Below are 25,290 nucleotides of genomic sequence, written 5' to 3' on the forward strand. Positions count from 1 at the left end.
TCAGCAAGTATATAGAAGAATTCAGTAACAAAATTAATGAACAGGATCTAATATGCTCTTGTAGAACACACAACAAGAGCACAATACACATTGTTTTCATGCACCCAGAATATTTACCATGATAGATCATATCCTTGGCCATAAAGCAAACCTCAGTAAATTTAAAATAATTGAAATCCTATAAAGTATATTCTCACACCACCATGGAATCAAACTGGAAATCAGTAACAGAAAGATAACAGGAAAATATACAGATACTTGGAAAATAACAAAGCACATCTATACAATCCGTGGGTCAAAGAGGAAGTCTCAAGGGAAAGAAAGAAACACATTGAAGTAAATGAAATAAAAATGCAACAATATTAAAATTTGTGGGATGGACTGCTGAGTATATACCCAAAGGAATGGAAATCATCATGTTGAAGGGATACCTGCACTCCCGTGTTTATTGCAGCTCGATTCACAATAGCCAAGAGTTTAAACCAACCTAATCTATAGATGACTGGATAAGAAAATGGGGTATATATACACAATGGAATACTACTCTGCTGTAAAAAAGAATGAAAATCTGTCATTCGCAGCAATGTGGATGAACTTAGAGAAAATTATGTTAAGTGAAATAAGCCAGGCACAGAAATAGAAATACTCATGTCCTCACTCATAAGTGGGAGCTAAAAAAAAAAAACAAAGAAAGAAAGAAAGATACAATCATCACAATAATATGTTGAGCTTTCAGAAGGAGGGAACAGACCTGAGTCCACCAGAGGTGGGAAAGGGGGAGAGGGAGGGGTGTTAGTGAGAAATTGGTAAAGGGCTACAGAAAGTGATTACATGGTGTAATGCTGCATATACTAATTATCCTGATTTGAGCATCACATATTGCACACAGGTATTTATATGCAATACTGTATCCCATAGATATGTATGATCAATTATGTTTCAAGAAAAAAGTAAAAAAAAATTTGTGGAATGGAGCTAAATCATGGCTGAGAAGGAAATCTATAGCACTAAATGGTCATATTAGAAAAAAAGTCTCTAATCAATAATCTTAAAACTTCTACCTCAAGAAACAAGAAGAGAAAGAGAAAACTAAACCCAAAGCAAACCAAAGTGATGAAATAATAAAAATAAGAGCAGAAATCAGTGAAATTAAAAATGGAAAAAAGAGAACATCACTGAAACAAAAACCTGGTTCTATGAAAAGAACAATAAAACAGACAAACTTCTAGAAAGACTGTAAAGAAAAAAAGAGAGACGACACAAATTACTGATATCAAGAATGAAACACAGGATATCACCACAGAACCTGCAGACATCCAGAGGATTATATGGGAATACTGTAAGTAGCTCTACACACATAAATTTGACAACTTAGTTAAAATAGACCAGTTTATCAAAATACACAAACTCACCCAATATGAAATAGATAATCTGAATAGCCCTATAAATATTAATGAAATTTAATTTTAAACTTCTCAAAAAAGAAATCTGGCTCAATTGGTTTCACTGGAGAATTCTACCAAATGTTTAACAAAAAATTAACATAAATTCTACACAATCTTTTCCAGAATATAGAAGAGGAGAGGATACTTCCCAACTCATTCTATGAAGCCAATATTACCCTTATTCTAAGAGCAGATAAAAGCAGTACGTAAAAATGACATTTAAGACCAGTATCCCTTATCTCAATATATGTTACGGACTGAATGTTTGCATCCCCCCCAAATTTATATGCTGAAATCCTAATCGCCAATGTGATGGTATTGGGAAATGGGGCCCTTGGGAGGTAATTAGGTCATGAGGGTGGAGCATTCATGAATGGGATTAGTACCCTTATAAAAGGGACCCCAGAGACCTCTCTCTGCTTTCCACCATGTAAGGATACAACGAGAGGATAGCCATTTGCAAACTAGGAAGCAGACCCTCACCAGATGTATCTGTCAGCACCTCAATCTTGGACTTTCCAGCCTCTAGAACTGTGAGAAGTAAATTTCTGTTGTTTATAAGCCATCCAGTCTATGGAACTTCATTATAGCATCCCAAATTTACTAAGAAAGTATAGATGCAAAAATTCTTCACAAAATATTAGTCAGTAGAATTCAGCAATATATAAAAAGAATTATACAGCATGGCCAAGTAGGGTTCATGCCATGGTTGTAAGGCTGGTTCAATATTTGAAAAATCAATCAAATGTAATCCACCATGTAAACAGGCTAAAGAAGAAAAATCATGTGATTATATCAACGGATGCAGAAAAAGTATTTGACAAAATTTGATACATATTCATGATGAAAACTATCAGAAAACCAGGAAAGAGGGAAAGTTCCTCAACTTGATAGAGAACACCTACAAAAAACCTACAGCTAACGTACTTAATGGCGAAAGACTGAATTTTTTTCCTAAAATCAGGAACAAGGCTGATGTTTGCTGTTTTCAGTGTTGTTCAACATAGTTCTGGAAGTTTTAGCCAGAGTGGTAAGGCAAGAAAATGAAATAGAACGCATACAGATCAGAAAGGAAGAAATAAAACTGTGTTTAATTACAGATGTCTATGTAGAAAATCACAAGGAATCTACAATAAAGCTCCTGGAACTAATCAGTGAGTTTATTAAAGTTGCAGGATATAAAATAAACATAAAAATTAATTCTCTTTCTATATACTAACAATTAATATTGTGGAACTGAAATAAAAAATATAATAACATTTATAATCCCTCCAAAGAAAATTAGACATTTAGTTATAAATTTAACTTTAAAAGGTGTTCAAGATTTGTATGCTGAAAATTACAAAATGCTGGTGAAAGAAATCAAAGAACATCTAAATAAATGGAGAGATATAGATGTTCATGGATTGGGAGATTCAACATAGTAAAAATGTCAATTCTCCCCAAATTGATACACAGGTTTGATGCAATTCCTATCCACATTCCAGCAAGATTCTTTGTAGATATTGATAAGATTATTCTAATATTTACATGGAAAGATAAAGGAATTAGACTAGCTAAAACAATTTTGAAAAGGAAGAATAAATTGGGAGCAACCACTATTTGCAAGACTGATTATGTAGCTACTATAATTAAGACAGTGTGGTACTGGCAGTGATATTGACACATAGCTCAATGGAACACAATAGAGAATCCAGAAATAGCCCCACATGAGTACAGCCATCAATTTTTTTTTTATTGAAACATAATTTATTATACTTCTTTGTGTGGTACAGAGTTGAATATCAATACCTGTGTACAATGTGTGATGATCAAATCATGATAATTAGCATATTCATTGTATTAATCCATTTTGCGTTGCTATAACAGAACACCCGAGACTGGGTAATTTATAAAGAACAGAGGTTTATTTGGGTTATGATTCTGGGACAGCTGCATGAGATTGGGAGGGAGGGAGTGAGAGAGGGGGAGAGAGAAAGAATGAGAACCAGGGTCTTTTGAACAACCAGCTCTTGCAGGAACTAATAGAGGGAGAACTCACCCACACCCTAGGGAGAGCATTAATCCATTTATGAGGGATCCACCCCCATGATTCAAACAGCTTGCAGCACTGCCACATTGGGGATCAAATTTCCACATGAGTTCTGGGAGGACAATACATCCAAACTCCATCATTCATCATTACAAAATATAATCATTCTTTGTTATCTGTTAACCAATTTCTCACGAAGCCCCCACCCTTTCCCCTTTTCTCACTTCTAATAATTACAGTTCTGAATTCTCCTTCTGAAAGTTTAATATATTCTTGTAATTGTTCTTTCTTTTTCTTATTCATTTATTTATTTTTTAGCTCCCACTCATGAGTGAGGACATAGGGTATTTCTCTTTCTGTGCCTGGCTTATTTTACTTAACAAAACCTTCTCCAAGCTCATCCATGTTGCTGTGAATGGCAGAATTTCATTCTTTTTTATCAGCCAACTGATTTTTGACAAAGCTGCAAAAGCACTTCACTGGAGGAAAGATAGTATGTTTTTAAATGGTTCTGAGTTAACTGGACTTCCATAGGTGAACAGTACCACATATCTAAACTAGTATCTAAAATATATAAGGAACTCTCAAAATTCAATATAACAAAAACAGTTAATCCAATTAGAAAATCAGCAAAAGATTTGCACAGACATTTCACTGAAGAAGATAGACATATGGCAAATAAGACATGAAAAGATATTCAACATCATTAACCATTAGAAAAATGCAAATTAAAACCACAGTGAAGTATCACTACATAACTGTCAAAATGGCTAAGATGAAAAATTCTACTTGCTGGAAAGGATGCAGAGAAACTAATTCTCAAACTGCTGGTGTGAATAAAAAATGGTACTGCCACTCTGGAAGATAATATCAGTTCCTTTCAAAACTAAAAATAGACACTATACCACCCAGCACTTACACTCTTGGGCATTTATCCCAGAGAAATGAAGACTTATTTTCATTTAGGAACTTGTTCATAAAGCAGCTTTGTTCTTTTTTGTTTTTTGGAGGCTGGCCGGTTTTGGGGATACGAACCCTTGACCTTGATATTACAAAACTGTACTCTAACCAGCTGAGCTAACCAGTCGGCCCCACCTTCATTCTTTGTTTGTTTGTTTGTCTTTTTTTGTGACCGGCCACACTGCGCTCAGCCAGTGAGCGCACCGGCCAAGCCGCGGCAGGAGCGCTGCTACGCTCCCAGCGCCGCACTCTCCCGAGTGCGCCATGGGGTCTGCCCCACCTTCATTCTTAATAGCATCAAACTGGAAACAACCCAGGGCCGAGCCCGTGGCGCACTTGGGAGAGTGCAGTGCTGGGAGCGTAGCAGCGCTCCCGCCGCTGGTTCGGATCCTATATGGGAATGGCCGGTGCCCTCACTGGCTGAGTGCCGGTCACGAAAAAGACAAAAAAAAAAAAAAAAAAAAAAACTGGAAACAACCCAGAGATATCCTTCAGTGGGTGAATGGTTAAACTGTGGTACAACCATACCATGGAATACTACTCAGCAAAAAAGGAATGAACTATTGATACATGGAACAAACAACATGGATGGATCTCAAGGGTATTATGCTGAGTGAAAATGCTGATCTCAAAAGGTCACATATTGTGTGATTCTATTTATATAACATTCTCAAAATGACAAAATTTTAGAGATTGAGAAAAGATTAGTGGTTGCCATGAGTTAGGGATAGTGCTGGAAGGTGTTGGGTGTTACTATAAAGGAGAGGCACAATAAAAATCCTTGTGGTTATGTAATAGTTCTGTACCTTGATTGCAGTGGTGGTATGAATCTACACAACATACTCGTAGAACTACACACACATATTGTACCAATGTCAATTTCCTGGCTTTGATGTTGTATTATAATTACTTAAGACATAACCACAGGGGGAAACTGGGTGAAAGGTACACAGGATGTTTCTTTACTATCTTTGCAACTCCCTGTGAAACTATAATTATTTCAAACTAAAAAGCTGAAAAAAAAACAAAAACAAAAACAAAAACAAAAACAAAAAAAACAAGAGCACTCCAGTGGTTGTGGAGCTTGGATGTGAGGGGGACCAGACAGGATTGAAAGTAGGAACAAACAGTCTGGAGACTCTTTTCAGATGAAAGATGATAATCTGAACCACTACAATTTCTTTTGTGATGGAGAAAAGAGTACAGAAAGAAGGGTTGATAAGGAGGTAGAATCAGCAGGACCTTGGTAATAACCAGATGTATAGGAGGTGAAGGAGAGAGAAGACTCTGGGATGACTTCCAGGTCTCTAGCTTGGGTGATTGAGTAGATGCTAGACTTCTCAGATAAAAGAGGCCATAGCTTAAGAGCCCAAGGTGTACTAAAAGTAGATAGAAGATAGGTGTTCTCCTCTAACAGTACTTCTATAAATCTAAAAGATGTTAGTTTTTTGAGAATTTTGTGAAATTCCTTGAAGTCTTTTGGGGTGTCCTATAGTCTATTATGAAGTCAGATATTCAAAAAATTTTTCCTTGGACTTCTTTCCTTGCCTAGCCTGCTACACCTATTTAAGAAATGAGTTTCAGAGTAATTAAGAACTGTGTGACATTGAGCCTTGCTCTCTTCATCTGTAAAATGAGCACTATGTTTTGTGATAATGTTGTCATAATAGTTCCCTCTCAGAATTTTTATGAAAATTAAATGAGGTAATATATGTAAAGTACTGAACACATATCAAGCACCTAATAAATGCTTACTACTCTTGCTGTTACTGCTGTTAACAATAAAAGTTATAGTGACAAAAAAATTAAAAGATGTTGAAGTGCAACGGATACTGTCAATTGTGGCCAGCTGCAATAAATGCTCAGAGATCCTCTAGAGCCTATTTTTCCTTGATTTCTGTTTTCCAGTTCCTTCAGTGATCCTTAAAGAGTGGTCTGCGTATAAAGGGAAGTCACCTCAAACCCCTGAGCTGGTGTCTGCACTGACATTTCGGGAATGGACTTGTCCAAACCTCAAGAAGCTCTGGCTAGGCAAAGCAGTTGAGGACAAGAACAGAAGGATGCGGGCCTTCCTGGCCTGTATGAAGTCAGACACACCCAGTATGCTCAATCCAGCTAATGTCCCCACCCATCTGCTGCTCATGTGCTGTGTACTCCGGTAAGCAATGTGACAGGGAGGTGGCCAGTTCCTTTCTGTTACTTTTTTGACATTTCCTTTAAGTAAATGTTCTTATGGTATTTCAGGGTGGGGAGTTTTTGTTTATGTTTGGCGCAGATTTCAGAAACACTGAAAATGATCGTTAGGATAGTCTCCTTGAGAGGTTTATGATCCTCTGTCATCAGTCCATGCAGGACCCTTCTTTTATGTTTGGTTTTACTTTCGCTTTTGTCCTCTTCAGTCCTCATTCCTGATCCAGTTCCCTTCTGCTTTCCACCCATAGTCATCCACTCTTGGGTATTTGATGTGTGTCCTTCCAAGCCCTCTTCCATATACTTATTTAGACATATGTATATTCATGCACAGTCTCTAGTATTGTTCGTAGGCATATATTTTTTTCTTTTTTACATGAAAGTTATTGTGCTGTACATCTTCTGTTTCTTACTTTTTTCACTGTTATTTTTAAGATCTGTCAATATTCATATATGGTTCATTCCTCTTGACTGCTGGCTTATGTTCCATCAAATACTAATATCACAGTATTTTATTGATTGATTGATGGATAGTTGTTTCCAGTTCTTTGGTATTACAAACAGTGCTGCAGGGCTTTATAGATGTCTCTGTCACTTTGTGTTCCTGTGTCAGTTTATCTGAAGTATACATCCAAGAGTAGAATTCCTAGATCCTGTAAAATATGAATGTACATTTTTCATTAAATATTGCCAAATTGCCCTAGGTTATAGCTATACTAATTTATATTCCTGTAAACGATACATAAGGGTTTCTATTTCCTCATATTATTGCCAGTACTATTACACAACTTAATTTTTGCCAATCCAGTGGGTTTCAAGTAATATCCTTTACTTTGATTTGTATTTTTTTGACTATAGATAAGGTCGATCTATTTCTGTGCATATTAGCCATTTGAGTTTTCTCAGTCTCTGAAGTGCTTATTTATTTATCTTGCAAATTTTCTATTAGGTTACTTGTCTTTTTTCTTGCTGGTTACAGAAGTTCCCTGTCAGATATGTGCATGTATAGATACACACATGACGGTACTTCAGAATATTCGTGGAAAAATGGAATTGAAAGATATGAATCCTTCCATGAACTTTTTTTTTTTTTTTCCTCTGGTGGCTGGCCAGTATGAGGATCTGAACCCTTGACCTTGGTGTTATAACACCATGGCTCTAACCAACTGAGCTAACCAGCCAGTCTTTCCATGAACTTTTTGAAGACCCCTTGTATACAACAGATATATATTTGTATGTGGGTGTATGCGTGTGTATCTAATATCTTTTCTAATCAGTCACAATTTGCTTAAACTTTGTGTACAATATCGTTTGAATAGAGTATTTCATTTTTACCATCCTTTATTATAATTTCATACATGCAGAAAAGTTGGAAGAATATTGCAATGAACATCCCTGTAATTACTAGCTAGATTCTACAATTAAGGTTTTACTATACTTGCTTTATCCCTTATAACTATCCCTCTATCCATCTCGTCATCCATTTACCCATCCTTTTTGATGCATTTTCATGTAAATTATAGATATCCGTGTACTTCTCTCCTAAATACAAAAAAGTATTTGTTTTGTTTTTGTGAAACCCATCAGTTTGTACCTTTATGGTGGATATTTTGGTGCCTTATTTGATAAATTCTTCCCTATCCCTGAGTCATAAAGATATTTTTCTGCATTTTCTCATAGTTTTTATAATGTTGTCTTCCATGTCAGGTCTTTAATACAGTGGGTATTTATTTTGTACATGCTGTGAGAAACGATCTAACTTTATTTTCTCTACAAAATAAGCCAATTTCCCACCTCCGTTTATTAAACAATCCCTTCTTTCCCCACTGATTTGTATTACCACCTTTCCTATGTACCAAGTTGCTTTATATACATGAGTCCATTCCTGGATTCCATTTTGTCCCATTGCCTATTTCATCCCTCATCACGATCACATTGTTTCAATTATTAAGGATCTGTAATTTGCCTTAATATCAGAAAGAGCAAATCTCCACTCTTTCCTTTTCTTACTTCAGAATTGTACTAGCTATTCTTGGACCTTATGAAGAATAAGGTATCTTATTCTTCCATGTATAATTTAGAATCAGTCTAGTCTCCACAAAATCTGTTTGGGATTTTGTTGGTCATTGAATTAAATTCATGGATTAATTTGGGAAGCATTGACATTTTTATAATGTGAAGTCTTCCCATCCAAAGATCATAGTTTACTTCTCCCATTTATTCAGATGTCCTCCTTCATGTCTTTGTAGAATTAATTTTTTTCATACAGGTCTCCAGTATTTTGTAATTAATTCCTAGGTACTTGATATATATTGCTGTAATTACGGATGGCATTCTACTTTCTCTTTTTCTTTTTTAAGTTTATTTATTTATTAATATTATTATTTTTTTACATTCAAAGATGTCATTGTGGAGTAGTTGGGGGGAAGGGAGAGGAGGAAGGGAGAAGACGGGAAGGGAGAGAGGGGAAGGGGGAAGGAAATAGAGCAGGAGAAGGAGGAGGGAGGGGGCGTGGTTGAGGCCGATGGCACCCCCCTCATTCCTCAAGGGAAGACCGGGGGCTTCCAGCAGTGGTTCAGTCTTTGCTGGGCTGAATGCAGATGTCAAGGGGTGTGGCTGAAGCCCTCAGATCCCCACCACCCCAGCTCAGGAGCCCAGGGCACTTCCTGCAGCAGCTCAGTAGTCATTGTAGGACTGGTTTTGGGTGTCAGGAGGGTGAGGCGGAGGCCCGGGGCCCCCCACTGCCCTGGCGTAGGAGCCCAGAGCACTTCCTGCAGTGGCTCAGTGGTTGTCACTAGGCTGGTTGCTGATGTTGGAGGGCATGGCTCAGGCCCCTTGGTCCTCCCCACTCCCTGGTTTTGGAGCCCAGGGGGCTTTTGGTCCTTCTAGGTTTTATGGGTGTTCTTTGGTGATGTGAGACCTTTACTAGTTAATATCAGACTTTGTCTGTGATCTGTGGGTATTTTGTTTTTTCTTTCAGTTCTGTATTGGATTATTCGTTGTTCCTGCCACTTAAACTATGCACTGGAACTAATTTGTTGTCCTTTGCTTACTTCTAAAATGGGGGAACTTCCTGTGGGGACCAGCACTTGAGCCCTGTGGTTGAGCTAAATTGCTGCTTTGCTGCTGATTCCCTGGGGAAGGCTTTTTGTGCAGCTCAGGTTTTAATGGTTGACCTCGTATATACTTCCAGGTCTCGTGAGGTCTGGTACACCTGACTGTGTGGAAACTCTGGTCTGCGCCCAAGTCTTCAGCAAACTGCACCCCCTTCAGTTCTTTATTCCTGACCAGTTTCCACTGAGTGGTCCTGCGCTGATTGGAGAGCAGATCAGCTGTCCATGCTGTGCTCCAGTGTTCCCCGGGTGGGCCCATGTCCCCCACCTCCTGCATTCCAAACACTTGCCATGGAACAGGCCATGTGCTAGTCCCTTGCGATGACTCACTGGCCTCTGAGTGGCTCTTTTTTTCAGTTGTTGTGTTTCCTCGCTCCTATATGGGTCCACAGGAACCCTGTTAGTAGTCTTGCTGACCTGGGGGCCATCAAGGCCATCTTCTCCCCTGATGCCTCCAAGCAACTTCATCCAAAGGGCGCAGTTGTAGCTTTTGCCAGCTCTTGCTCCATGTGCTCACCAGCTGCAGTCTTGAAATGGTGGGAGCGGTCCTTTTTCTTATCGTAGCTTCTGCTGCCTTCATGAACTCTGTAGGTCTCTCCTCTTCCTCTGAGTTCTAGCTTGGCTTGCGTGACTCCAGCTTGGCTGCCATTGCTTTTTAATAGTTGTAAATTGGTTGATTTGTGGGAGAGAGTGATGCTGGAGACCGTCTATTCTGCCATCTTGACCTGAAACCCTCTACTTTCTATTAAACTTTCTCATCGCTTATTTGCTTATGTAGAGGAAATAAGTTTTTGTGCAAAGGGGAGCTTAGGCCCTACAATTCACCAGTGAATTATAGAGTGCTGAGCTTTGAAACCAGGCAGACCTTAGTTTGAATTCTGGTTCTGGCACTTTTCAGCTTGGATAAGTGACTTTAGCCTTTCTAAGCATCTGTTTCCTCATTATAAATGGGTATAATAATTCTTCTCAGAGCTATTGGAGCATTGAGACAATGCATGCTGGGGTCTTACCACATAACAGATCTTCAATATATGTTAATTCCTTAACCACCTTGACATTAAGATTGGTAACTTATGATATTTTACCAATACGAATAATAGATTAGGATTTATTCCTCCTAGTTCCTAACATGTTCCTAGGCTATAGCCCTACATTATCTCATATTAACTCTGGAATTACACATTTTATTTATCTTCTTTCTAAAATGTGTAGTAATGGCTCATTTTTCCATTTATTTGGTTCTCTGGGTTATATGGAATATTTCCAAGAACATGAAAACAACTAAAAATGGCTTATGAACAGCTATAATAACTATCACAAAGACTGTGTTCTAATAGTCTAATAGGTTCTGGATACTTCCTCTGAAGAGAATCCCTTAATTTCCTGCTCAACCTATCTATTCTTAATTTAGACACATTTCTGAGAGTTTGGTCATCTGATTTTCTAGTGTAGAATAGATCAAAAGCAGCAAATTGTAAGGAAGGTGAGACAGGAAGTAGGAGCTACTCTTAGAACCAGCCCCAGTGACAGCAGTGATAAGTGACAGCCTACTGCCTAAAAGCAGGGAAAAAGATATAAAGATTACTTTTTTAAAAGACCCCAAAATAAGAGGCAGCATCTGGAGTTATTTAGTGTAAGGGGTAATTGCCCTGTATAAATCACTAATTCAATGTTCACAAAACAAAATCAAGTAATATGTACTATAATATTACATACTTGACAGTGTGCTAAGTCAGCCCTTTGTGTACAGTGCTTCTAATCTTCATAGTAGTGCTGAAAAGCAGATATTATTTATCTCCACTTACTGATGAGGAAACAGGCTCAAAGACCAGGGACTCACAAAAGTTACATAGCTAGTAAGGGGTACTGAGAAGGTTTGGACCCATCTCTCCAACTCCTAATTTCTATGTTTTTAAGAAAAAGTGGTAGAAAAATGTAGTTTTAACAATTAGCATAAAATCTGGTTGGAAATTTAAAGTTCACCTTAAATGAAGAGTAACTTAATCCTAAATACTACCCAGGAATATCAAGTAAACACTGGGCAAGTACATTGAACTATAACCTAATTGAATATTAGAAGTCTAAACTCAATTACTTCTACTAACTATAGATAAAGGATATCTCTCATGAAAGTAAAGTAATGCTGGGGAAGTTGTGGCTAAAACGTATGTTGGTGAAACTCTTAGACAGTTGACCTAGAGAAATGGAGTCTTCTAGGAAAGGTTGATATAGTTTGAGGAAGGCAGAACTTTTGTACATACAGTAGTCATCACTGAGGAGGGAGGGATACTGCTCTGTCAGGCTTCTGGAGGTGGGGTGCAGTCCCATTGAATGTGTAGGGGCATATACCAAGGCCCTATCATTTCTAGCAAAAGTTCATTCAAATCTCAACAATTTTTCAGACATAGATCATGAAATTGGACAAGGTTCTTCCTCTTGATTTATGGGTGAAGTTGAGGAGTCTCTCCTGAGAAACAATTCTATTAAGAAGCAGTGGATTCACTCCTAGCTGCAGTAGGGTATTTGGGTTAACCATGTGCCATCCTGATATATAGAGTAAAGATATATAAGAACTAGTTTTCATTCACTTGACAGAATCATTCTAAAGTTCATCAGGAAAAGCAAATGAGTAAGAATAGCTTAGAAATTTTTAAAAAATACAATAAGAGGCATCTTGGCCCTATTAAATACCAGAATGTAACATAAAACTTATACTAAAATAATGTGATATTGGCACAAAATTGACAGGTCATTGTTTTAGAGCAGATAATACAGAATAAGACCTGGGACACATTAGAACTTAAACTATGCTAAAGGAAGCATCATAAGGGCTAGCCGGTTGCTCAGTCAGCTAAAGTGCAGTGCTCATAAAGAAAGTATCATAAATCAATGAGGAAAAGATGGATTTTTAAAATAATTATTGCTTAGAGAATTGGAGTAGTATTTGGGGAGAAAACATTCATTAAGAGCCATGCCTTACATAAATTCCAGATGGATTGATTATAGAGATAAATATATTTTTAAAAAGATAAAAGGCAGAATAAAAATTAAGCAATGATTTAGTTGACCTTCAAATGAATTTTTAAGTGAAAATAAACAAAGAAGCCTCAAGCCTGGGGCATTGTCAAAAACAATAGCAATCTCAGTAGCTAATAATCAGGGAATGCAAACACCTCAGTTGCCTGTGGCTGCAATACATCAAGCCAAAAGTTTAACTGGGAGATCTGGACAATAACACAGCCATAAGGGGCTTTGATTAGCTCTCACATATTCCTGGGGATTTAGAATACTGCATGTACACTCAGGAGAGATGAAAGAGGGCCCCAGTTATTTATTTGTAACTAGCTGAACATGAGGCCTTGCACAAGGTGAAAATAAAAGCCAGAGCAGACTTGTAAACTGCCTGAATTTTTAATGTGTGCCCTAGCATACACATAGATCCCCTTGGCAAATGATGGAAGCCTTATCACTCAAGGTGATTATGCACAACTTTAACCAGTTGTTATATGACTAATAAGCTATGCTGATCCAAGGGAGACCCCTAGGAAGCTAGGTTTAAAAATGAAAAGAAGATATCAACTCCTGAGTCTCCTTTATCTTCATCATTTACAGGTTTCTCTTGTTTCTCAAGTTTATCTTCTTTTAATTTAAGTTTATTATGAAACTCTCTGTCAATCTCCTCTCTGCTAAATTGTGCATTTGCACTTTCAAAGTCAAAGTCTTTCTCAAATTTCATTGGACCATCTGGTCAAATACCAAATCATCCCCTGCTACCTCGATGACCTCCACACACTCTCCTTGGAGTTGAAGGAGCACATAGAACTACTTGTCTCTTGCTATGATTTCTGAGTTGCTCATTTTCTGGCCTGGAAACTTTGTGTACTTCAGTTCACCTATGCTCTTGATTCTCTATTGCTTTTTGGCCAGTAGATAGCAAAGGCCTGGTTGATACAGGGCTCCTTCTCCCAACAGGTGCTGGAGCAGGTAAGTGGGCTGAGGTGGTCTGCAATGCTTGTTCCATGGTTGGGCTTTTTTTTAAAGGGTCTAATTGAGGGCTTGAACGACCCTGAGATAACTGTATTTTTAGAGATCTTGTATCCTGTGTAAAGGCAGAACCAACTGCACTACCTTGGGATAAGTTTCTGCTGTTTGATGTTGCTGATCCAAAGGATGTCAAGGAGCTTCCAGCAACACCAACAGCACCAAACTGCTGCCCAGCTGATGAACTTGGACTGAGCCTGACTGTAAGTTGGCATCCTGCCAAAAGGTCCATAGGAACCCACTGACTGGAATGAAGAAGTAGATGAGCCTAGTGAAGACTGAACAATAGCTGGATCTGGAGTTCATACCCAAAACAGTGAAGGAAATGCTGATGAAGAAGATCCACTTGGACCTTATTGTTGTTATGACAAAATTAAATCCTTGTGATGATAATAGGGAACGAAGACCAACCTGGGCTGAAGAAAGATTAAATGAAACATTTGGAATCCCACTTCGTCTAAACCGTGGCTGTGGCAGATACAGAGGCAGAGGAAGTCTTGGTTTTTGTGTTGGCAGAGTGTGTTGTGGTGGCAAAGGTGGTACCTTCACTACCCCTCAATGATTTTTTGGTGGATTCAGAGGAGGTCGTTGAGGCAGAGAGTTTGAAGATTTTGAATATATAACAGACAACAAAGTTGCTGCATAATCTACAAATAAGTCTTTGAATATAGGTGAATTTCTAGCTCTTCATGGTCCTGGAGATTGGTTTCAGTTTTTGCAAAGAATGAAGAAGTGAATTTGCTGTGCATTTGTCACCAACAATGGGGTTTTGTTTGCTTGTTTTTCTGCTTAATTTCAAAGATACAATACACTTTCTTTTGGGGGGAGGAAGGCTCATCTTAAAAAATAAGCGTTGAATATATTTGAAATAGCAGAAGGTTAAGTAATTTCTTATGTATAGTTAAAACTAAAACAATACTTTAGTGGGACTTAAAAGTATTTTTTTATTACTGAAAGGATTCTTCTTATCACTAAATTGTATTTGGCAGTTATTGCAAATTGCCTGCAGATACTGTGTTTTGAGCCACAGAAGTGTGTGTGTGTGTGTGTGTGTGTGTGTGTGTGTGTGTGTGTGTGTGTGTGTGTCTATGTCTATATCTTTCTCCTTTTTTTTTTTTTGGAAATCCTGTAATATGAGGTAGCTTATTTCATCAAAGTGCTGGATGGTAGAGAATTTTGCCAGTTAACTATTTACACACAGTAAATACTGTTTCTTAGGCAAAGGTAACTTTTTTATAGAGTTGTAAAATCCCATTATATTCCATTGCCAAAGAAACATTAAGAACTTTGTGTAGCTGTATAAAAGGCAACTAATTTTTAAAGTAACAAACATTTTAAAGTCAGCAAAAAAAAAAATAAGAAAATTAAAAATAAAAATCTGAGCAGGGACATTAGTGGCCATACACTGGAGGGGAGACAGACTTTACCCAAAATTAGTCCAGATGAGTCGCTAAACAAATAAGCAATCAGGAACAACAACAATGCTGGGGGAGGTGGTTAAAAATCCACAGTTGCTGCAATACATTATGAAAACTGTACAATTTGTAACAAAAAAATTATAAGACTTGCAAAGAAACAATAATGTGTGGCTCATAGGGGAAAAAAGTCAACAGAAACTATCTCTGAAGGAGTACAGATGTTGGATGTACTAAATAAAGACTTTTAATCAGCTACTATATCAAAGAACTAAAGGAAACCATATTCAAAGTATTAAAGGAAATTATGATAATGATTCATCAAATAGAGAATAGCTGTAAAGAATAGAAATTACAAAAGAAAATTAGATATCCTGGAGTTGAAAAATACAATAACTGAAATGAAAAATTCACATAAGGGGCTCAAGAGCAGATTTGAGCTGAGAGAAGGAAAAAAATGGTGAACTTGAAGATAGATCAGTAGAGATTATCCAATCTGAAGAACAAAATAAAAAAAGAATGGGGAAAAAAATGAAGAGAGCCTAAGAGACCTGTAGAACAACCTCAAACATACCAACATACGCTTAATAGGAGTCCAGGAAAAAGGATGGCAGTTACAAAAAAAGATTTGAACAAATAATGATTGAAAGTTCCCAAATTTGATCTAATCTACACATCCAAGAATATGAACAAACTCCAAGTAGTATAAACTCAAAGATTCACACTTAGCCACTGTTAAAAGACAGAGACTACCTTGAAAGCAGCAAGACAAAAACAACTCATTCCATATTAGGAAACCACAAGGTTAACCATAGTGAAGAGGTGGAAGCAACCCAAGTTTCCAGAGATGAATGAACAGAAAAACAGAAGGTGGTATATATGAGGATACTTCAAAAAGTTCATGAAAATTTTGTATTATCTTTTAATTTTATTTTTCCACGAACTTTTTGAAGTATCTTCATACCTGCAATGAAATAGTTACTCAGCCTTAAAAAGGAATGAAATTCTGGCACGTGCTACAACATGGATGAACCTTGAAGACATTATGCTAGGTGAAATAAACCAGTCATAAAAAGACAAATATTGTATGATTCCATTTATATGAGGTACGTACATAGTTAAATTCATATAGAAAATAGAATGGTGGTTGCCAGGGGCTGGGGGAAGGGTAGAATGGGAGTTATTGTTTAATAGGTCTGAGTTTCAGGTTAGGAAGAAAAAGTTCTGGAGATGAATGGTAGTGATGGTTGTACCTTAATGCCATTGAACTGAACACTTAAAAATGGTTAAAGTAATAAATTTTATGTTGTGTATATTTTACCACAACAATTAAAAAAAGGAAATCAAGGAGTGGGACTTCTAGAAAGACAGAGTAAGGAGATGGGTAAACCCTTTCCACAGGAAAATTACAATTTAAGTGGTGAAAATTATATAAAAACAAAAATTATTTGGTGTTTCTGGAGTTTGTCCTAAGGACATACAACAAAGAGAGAAACAGTCATTCAAGAAAATCTACTCAATCTGGGTAAAAATAGCAAAAGTCTATAGCATTTGAGTCAAGATTCATTCCCTTACCCCCACCTCTGTGTTGCAGTAGCTATATTTCAGGCATTTTTAGCCAAGAAGATGGGGGCTTCCTCTCCTCCCAGCTCCCAGTATACCTGGGGCCTCAATAGTCCGCATTCCAGGTCATGTATAGGGAAAGGTTTCCGCACTGGGAGGGGCAAGCCAAAAAGACCAGGGGCTGCCAACACAACCCCCCCCCCAACCCCATCCTCACTGCCCACTTGTAGAGCAGGAGTGTCACTTATCATTCTGGAAAAAGCAGACCCAAGTTTGGTAAAATGACCTCAGAGTTCTTCTCAGTGGGGAGAGCAGGCTATAAGGTCAAGGAGCTCCACACTCCTACCTCAGGGGACTGACTTTATTTGGAACAGAGACTGGAGAACGCCATGCCTAAGAGCATGTGAAAAACTATAAAGATCTTGATGGTGAGTAATTAAAAAGAGGCTGGTAGATCCATGATATAAGTAAAATGGCAATGATCCAGAAGTTTTATGAAGAGAACCAAGGAAAGAAACAGCCAAGAAGACCCCTCCTGGAATTACAGTCAACTCATGATCCAGAAAGATATGTACATTCACTAGGTGGCACCCACTGAAGAGCAATCAGAACAGGACATGGGGCAAACTTCAAAGCATTCCCAAGCCACACACAGACCCATCAAAATGGGACAGATGCTTTACTGGCACAAGGGGCTGAAACATCACCTCTGACTAAACACTGATGAAAAATAAGCTGCTCTGACCCAAAGGCAACTCCTAGGAATCCAGACGTAAGACTGAAATCAAAAGTATCATTTGCAGTCCAGAAGACTGTGTGAATGTCCAAGGCTATACCTTTTTAGGAGCAATCAGAGAAGGAACCTCCAAGCTACTACTAGTCCCTCACTGAATATGTGGCAAAAAAGTGCAAATGTTCTGAACCATAATAGAATCCTTACTCCACACAAATATTCAGTGGTAGAAATCTAACCGTCTGACAGGAGTTTAGCATAACTTTTTACCAGTTAGAGGCTTATGCTGACCTAAGGGTGACTCTAGATAAACAGGCTGAAAGATAAAAACAAAGGGTAAAACTCTCAGCAGGAACATCAGAGGCTGCAAAATGCACAGGAAATAGATTTCACAGACATAGCACAGCCATGTCACTAAATAACTAAACAAGAGAGTAACTGAGCAACATCATCAACCATCCCCAGGCTGGAGGGTTGCTACAATATATTATCTAAAATCTCCAGTTTTTTGTTAAGACAGGTGAACAGATATGATGTAGTGGGGGGAGGGGGAGAAAGGGGGGAAAGGAATGGGTAAAGCGTCACGAAAATCAAATACAGCACATATCAAGAAGTTAAAATTAGCCTTTCGGCCGGAACCGCCATCTTCCAGTAATTCGCCAAAATGACAAACACAAAGGGAAAGAGGAGAGGCACCCGATATATGTTTTCTAGGCCTTTTAGAAAACATGGAGTTGTTCCTTTGGCCACATACATGCGAATCTACAAGAAAGGTGATATTGTAGACATCAAGGGAATGGGAACTGTTCAAAAAGGAATGTCCCACAAATGTTACCATGGTAAAACTGGAAGAGTCTACAATGTTACCCAGCATGCTGTTGGCATTGTGGTAAACAAACAGGTTAAGGGCAAGATTCTTGCCAAGAGAATTAATGTGCGTATTGAGCATATTAAGCACTCTAAAAGCCGAGACAGTTTCCTCAAACGCATGAAGGAAAATGATCAGAAAAAGAAGGAACCAAAAGAGAAAGGAACCTGGATTCAACTGAAGCGCCAGCCTGCTCCACCCAGAGAAGCACACTTTGTAAGAACCAATGCTAAGGAGCCTGAGCTGTTGGAACCTATTCCCTATGAATTCATGGCATAATGGATGTAAAAATATATAAAATAAAAGTTTAAGACCACCGTAAAAAAAAAAAAAAAAAAAAAATTAAAAAGGAAATTGAGTCCATACCATATATAAATAAATAAATTGAAAGTGTGGAAAAATAAATAAAATAAAATATCTAGTTTTCAACGAAAATATCCATGATACACTAGGAAGCATTTATTGTGACCCATATACAGTAAATAAAGCTGGCTTTTTTTTTTTTTTAGTTTTATTTTCTTGATATACAATGGGGTTGATTATTGTGGCCCATTACCGAAACCTACCTCCCTCCTACCTTTCCCCACCTCCCACCCAACAGTGTCCTTTCTGTTTGCTTCTCATGTCAACTTCATGGAATTCTAATTGTTATGTCTTCTCCCCCCCACCCCCAGTATTTTGTATGTGTGTGTGAATTTATTTATTTATTTTTAGCACCCACCAATAAGTGCGAACATGTGGTATTTCTCTTTCTGTGCCTGACTTGTTTCACTTAATATAATTCTCTCAAGGTCCATCCATGTTGTTGCAAATGGCAGTATTTCATTCGTTTTTATAGCTGAGTAGTATTCCATTGTGTAGATGTACCACATTTTCCGTATCCACTCATCTGGTGATGGACATTTGGGCTGGTTCCAACTCTTGGCTATTGTAAAGAGTGCTGCGATGAACATTGGGGAACAGGTATACCTTCGACTTGATGATTTCCATTCCTCTGGGTATATTCCCAACAGTGGGATAGCTGGGTCGTATGGTAGATCTATCTGCAATTGTTTGAGGAACCTCCATACTATTTTCCATAGAGGCTGCACCATTTTGCAGTCCCACCAACAATGTATGAGAGTTCCTTTTTCTCCGTAACCTCGCCAGCATTTATCGTTCAGAGTCTTTTGGATTTTAGCCATCCTAACTGGGGTGAGATGGTATCTCAGTGTGGTTTTGATTTGCATTTCCCGGATGCTGAGTGATGTTGAGCATTTTTTCATATGTCTGTTGGCCATTTGTATATCTTCCTTAGAGAAATGCCTACTTAGCTCTTTTGCCCATTTTTTAATTGGGTTGCTTGTTTTCTTCTTGTAAAGTTGTTTGAGTTCCTTATATATTCTGGATATTAATCCTTTGTCAGATGTATATTTTGCAAATAATTTCTCCCACTCTGTTGGTTGTCTTTTAACTCTGTTAATTGTTTCTTTTGCTGTGCAGAAGCTTTTTAGTTTGATATAATCCCATTTGTTTATTTTTCCTTTGGTTGCCCGTGCTTTTGGGGTCGTATTCATGAAGTCTGTGTCCAGTCCTATTTCCTGAAGTGTCTCTCCTATGTTTTCTTTAAGAAGTTTTATTGTTTCAGGATGTATATTTAATTCTTTAATCCATTTTGAGTTGACTTTAGTGTATGGTGAAAGGTATGGGTCTAGTTTCATTCTCTTGCATATTGATATCCAGTTCTCCCAGCACCATTTGATAAAGAGGCAGTCTCTTCCCCAGTGTATAGGCTTGGTGCCTATGTCAAATATCAGATGGCTGTAGGTTGATTTCTGGACTCTCTATTCTATTCCATTGATCGGTGTGTCTGTTTTTATGCCAGTACCATAAAGTTTTGGTTATTATAGCTTTGTAGTATGGTTTAAAGTCAGGTAGTGTTATGCCTCCGGGTTTATTTTTTTTGCTCAGTGTTGCTTTCGTTATGCGTGGTCTTTTGTTATTCCATATAAATGTCTGGATAGTTCTTTCCATTTCTGAGAAAAATGTCATTGGAATGTTGAATGGGGATTGCATTGAATTTGTGTATCACTTTGGGTAGTATGGACATTTTCATTATGTTGATTCTTCCAATCCAAGAGCATGGGATATCTTTCCATCTTCTTGTATCCTCTGTAATTTCTCTCAGTGGTTTCTAGTTCTCATTAATAGAGATTTTTCACCGCCTTGGTTAACTCAATTCCTAAGTATTTTATTTTTTCGGTGGCTATTGTAAATGGGCAGGCTTTCTTGATTTCTCGTTCTGCATGTTCACTATTGGAGAAAAGAAATGCTACTGATTTTTGTGTGTTGATTTTGTATCCTGCTACTGTGCTGAAATCATTTATCAATTCCAGCAGTTTTTTTGTAGAGGTTTTAGGCTGTTCGATATATAGGATCATGTCATCTGCAAACAGGGACAGGTTGACTTCATCTTTTCCAATCTGGATGCCCTTTATTTCCTTCTCTTCTCTGATTGCTCTGGCTAGTACTTCCAACACTATGTTGAATAGGAGTGGTGAGAGTGGGCATCCTTGTCTAGTTCCTGTTCTTAAAGGAAAAGGTTTCAGCTTTTCCCCATTCAGGATGATATTGGCAGTGGGTTTATCACATATGGCTTTAAATAGGCTGAGATACTTTCCCTCTATGCCTAACTTATAGAGGGTCTTTGTCATGAATGAGTGCTGAACTTTATCAAATGCTTTTTCAGCATCTATAGAGATGATCATATGGTCCTTGTGTTTGACTTTATTAATATGGTGTATCACATTTATTGCTTTGCATATGTTGCACCAACCTTGCATCCCTGGGATGAATCCCACTTGATCGTGGTGAATAATTTTACGTATGTGTTGCTGTATTCTGTTTGCTAGTATTTTAGTGAGGATTTTTGCATCTATATTCATCAAGGATATCGGCCTGTAGTTTTCTTTTTTGGTTATATCTTTACCTGGTTTTGGTATCAGGATGATGTTTGCTTCATAGAATGAGTTTGGGAGATTCACGTCTGTTTCAATCTTTTGGAATAGTTTGTAAAGAATCGGTGTCAATTCCTCTTTGAATGTTTGGTAAAATTCTCCTGTGAATCCATCTGGTCCTGGGCTTTTCTTTTTTGGGAGCCTTCTGATAACAGCTTCAATCTCCTTTATTGTTATTGGTCTGTTCAAATTTTCTACGTCTTCATGGTTCAGTTTTGGGAGTTTGTGTGTGTCCAGAAATTTATCCATTTCCTCCAGATTTTCAAATTTGTTGGCGTATAGTTGTTTATAGTAGTCTCCAATGATTCCTTGTATTTCAGATGAATCAGTTGTAATATCACCTTTTTCATTTCTAATTTTTGTTATTTGAATCTTCTCTCTTCTTTTTATTGTTAGCCATGCTAATGGTTTGTCAATTTTATTTATCTTTTCAAAAAACCAACTTTTTGATTCATTGATCTTTTGTATTGTTTTTTTGGTTTCAATTTCATTCAGTTCTACTCTGATCTTAATGATTTCTTTCCATCTGCTAACTTTAGGTTTGGATTGTTCTTGTTTTTCTAGTTCTTTAAGGTGAAGTGTTAGGTTGTTCACTTGCCATCTTTCCATTCTTCTGAGGTGAGCATTTAATGCAATAAATTTCCCCCTTAATACTGCCTTTGCAGTATCGCACAGGTTTTGGTATGATGTGTCATTTTCATTAGTTTCAGTAAATTTTTTAATTTCCTGCTTGATTTCTTCTTGGACCCATATGTCATTAAGTACAATGCTGTTTAATTTCCATGTGTTTGTGTAGTTTCCAGAATTTCGTTTGTTATTGATTTCTAATTTTAATCTATTGTGGTCTGAAAAAAATACATGGGAGAATTCCAGTTTTTTTGAATTTATTGAGACTTGAATTGTGACCTAATATGTGATCTATCCTGGAGAATGATCCATGTGCTGATGAGAAGAATGAATATTCTGAGGTTGTTGGATGGAATGTTCTGTAGATATCTGCCAAGTCCAATTGGTCTAGAGTATTGTTTAGACCTTATGTTTCTCTGCTGATTCTTTGCCTAGATGATCTGTCCAATATTGACAGTGGAGTGTTCAGGTCCCCTGCTATTATGGTATTAGTGTCTATTTCCTTCTTTAGGTCTAATAGAGTTTGTTTCATAAATCTGGCTGCTCCAACATTGGGTGCGTACATATTTATGATTGTTATGTGTTCTTGATGGATCAGTCCTTTTATCATTAAGTAGTGTCCCTCATTGTCTCTTTTTATGGTTTTTAGTTTAAAGTCTGTTTTGTCAGATATAAGAATAGCTACTCCTGCTCGTTTTTCTTTTCTGTTTGCATGGTAAATCTTTTTCCATCCTTTCACTCTTACTCTATGTGAATCTTTATGGGTGAGGTGGGTCTCTTGTAGGCAGCATATAGTTTGGTCCTCCTTTTTGATCCAGTCAGCCAGTCTGTGTCTTTTGATTGGGGAATTCAAGCCTTTTACATTAAGATTTGTTATTGAAAGGTGTTGATTTATTCCTAGCATTTTATTGGTTGTTTGGTTGTCTTAGGTGTCTTTTGTTCCTTGCTTTCTGATTTACTGTTTGGTTTCTGTGTTTGTTGGTTCCTTAGGTTGTAGATAGCGTTTTTGTTTGTTTGTTTTCTCTTCATGAATGCCATTTTTATCATACTAGTGGGTATTGATTTTTGTTGGGTTTTTATGGCAGTGGTAGTTATTTTTCAGGAACCAAACCCAGTACTCCCTTGAGGATTTCTTGTAAGGGTGGTCGTGTGGTAGTGACTCCTGCAGTTTTTGTTTGTCTGAGAAATATACTATTTGCCCTTCATTTCGGAAGTATAGCCTTGCAGGGTAGAGTATTCTTGGCTGACAATCTCTGTCTTTTAGTATTTTGAATATATCATCCCATTCCTTTCTGGCTTTTAGGGTTTGTGATGAAAAAGTCTGATGTTATCCTGATTGGGGCTCCCTTATATGTGATTTGACGCTTCTCTCTTGCAGCTTTTAAGATTCTCTCTTTGTCTTTGAGTTTTGCCAGTTTGACAATAACATGTCTTGGAGAAGGCCTTTTTGGGTTGAATACCTTTGGAGATCGTTGAGCTTCTTGGATCTGAAGATCTGTGGTTTTTCCTATACCTGGGAAGTTTTCTGCCACTATTTTGTTGAATATGTTTTCAATGCAATCTCCTTTTTCCTCCCCTTCTGGAATATCCATGACTCGGATATTTGAGCACTTAAGGTTGTCTGATATCTCTCTCACATTTTCTTCAATGTCTTTGATTCTTTTTTCTTCTTGTTTGTCTGCTAGTGTTATTTCAGTCAGGCCATCTTCAAGTTCAGAGGTTCTCTCTTCAACTTCCACAAGCCTGCTGATTAAACTCTCTGTTGTGTTTTTTATTTCACTCAATAACTTCTTCAGTTCGGCAAGTTCTGCTACATATTTTTTCAGGACATTGATTTCCTTGTACATTTCTTCTTTCAGGTCCTGTATACTTTTCCTCGTTTCATCATGATGTCTAGCTGTGTTTTCTTGTATCTCATTCAGTTTCTTTAGAATTATCACTCGAAATTCCTTGTCAGTCATTTCAAGGGCTTCTTGTTCTATAGGATCTAGAGCTTGAGAGTTATTATCCTTTGGTGCTGTATTTTCTTGATTTTTCGTATTTCTGGTATCATTTCTTTGATGTTTATTCATTTAGGCTGGGGGTTTCACAGTCTACAGGTTTGACACTATTGACTGACTAAGATGTTGCTGTGGTTGCCAATGTGGTATGGCTACCTCAGTGACTGCTCAGTTGGCCACTAGTGCCTTACGTGTGTGGTTGCCTCGGGTCTTGCACCTCTCCGGGGAGCCACCTCTCTGGTCAGCTTGGACTCAGCCGGGCTGCTGGATCACAGGGTGTTACCGAAGGCTGTGTGGTCTCTGCTGAGCATCCACCTCCCATGCTGGACTTCTCCCTGCTCCGTGCGCGCTAGGCCATTCTTGGGATGGAGCCGGGTGGCGGCCGTGAAGCCTACCTGCTGCAAGATTGTACGGTCGTGGCACCTCCACAGGGTGTGTGGACTCTACGGAGCTTCTGTCTCCCCTGCTGGATGTCTTTGTGCTCTGTACTCATTGGGCCCGGCTTCTGGATCGCGTGGCAGCAGTGTGGTCCCCATGGAGTTCCCGCCTCCGCTGCCGGACGTCTCCCTGCTCCGAGCACACTAGGCCAGGCTGGGAATGGAGCCGGGTGCGTATGGTGAAGCCTATCTGCCGGATCATGCGACGGCGGCCCCACAGGTAATGTGGTCTCTGTGGAGCTTCTGCCTCCCCCGCCAGATGTCTCCCCGTTCCGTATGCACTTGATGTTATGTTTTTATAGTTTAAATCGGTTGATTTGTGGGAGAGAGTGATGCTAGGGACCGTCTATTCTGCCATCTTGACCGGAAGTCTAAAACTGGCTTTTCAAGGACCCAGATGGTTGTCTTTAGCAGACAAATACTTCAAAGCAGTTATTATAAATATGTTCAAAGAACTAAATTAAGCCATTCATAAAGAATTAAATGAAGGTGTGATGACAGCATCTCATCAAAGGGATAGTGTCAATTAAGAGAAACTATTAAAAAGACCCAAGTGGATATTCTGGAGTTGAAAAGTACACTAACTGAAGTGGAAAATTTACTATAAAGGATCAACAGTAGATTCAGGCTGGCGGAAGAAAGCAGCAGCAAATTGAAGGTAGATCATTAGGGATTATTTGATCTGAAGAGCAGAGAGAGAAAAAATAAAAATGAATAGAGCCTCAGAAATGAGTGACACCGTTAGGTACACCAACATACATGTAATAGTATTACCAGATCGAGAAGAAAGAGGAAAAGGAACAGAAAGAAAATATTTGAAAAAATAACGTCTGAAAACGTCCCAAATTTGATGACAAACATTAATCTATA

General features: G+C 38.1%; 2 protein-coding genes and 1 pseudogene across 2 annotated transcripts in view; 2 read left to right on the top strand and 1 right to left on the bottom strand.

Annotated features, from left to right (window-relative positions):
• Positions 1-25,290, top strand: part of FAM120C (family with sequence similarity 120 member C) — a 106,394-nt gene that overhangs the window by 45,735 nt on the left and 35,369 nt on the right. The window contains exon 10 of the mRNA XM_063084364.1: positions 6,346-6,595. Coding sequence (XP_062940434.1) covers positions 6,346-6,595 — 250 coding nt within the window. The remainder of the gene's footprint in view (positions 1-6,345; positions 6,596-25,290) is intronic.
• LOC134367060 (protein LSM14 homolog A-like) lies at positions 13,282-16,879 on the bottom strand (annotated as a pseudogene).
• LOC134367557 (large ribosomal subunit protein eL21-like) lies at positions 18,134-18,660 on the top strand. Its single transcript, XM_063084301.1, has one exon. It carries the CDS (start codon positions 18,157-18,159, stop codon positions 18,637-18,639), a length of 483 nt encoding a protein of 160 aa, XP_062940371.1. The 5' UTR covers positions 18,134-18,156; the 3' UTR covers positions 18,640-18,660.

This window comes from Cynocephalus volans, chromosome X (assembly GCF_027409185.1).
Source record: "Cynocephalus volans isolate mCynVol1 chromosome X, mCynVol1.pri, whole genome shotgun sequence".
Classification (NCBI taxonomy): Eukaryota; Metazoa; Chordata; class Mammalia; order Dermoptera; family Cynocephalidae; genus Cynocephalus; species Cynocephalus volans.

Coding starts and splice junctions, on each gene's coding strand:
- LOC134367557 (XM_063084301.1), top strand. CDS start 18,157: ATGACAAACACAAAGGGAAAGAGGAGAGGCACCCGATATATGTTTTCT.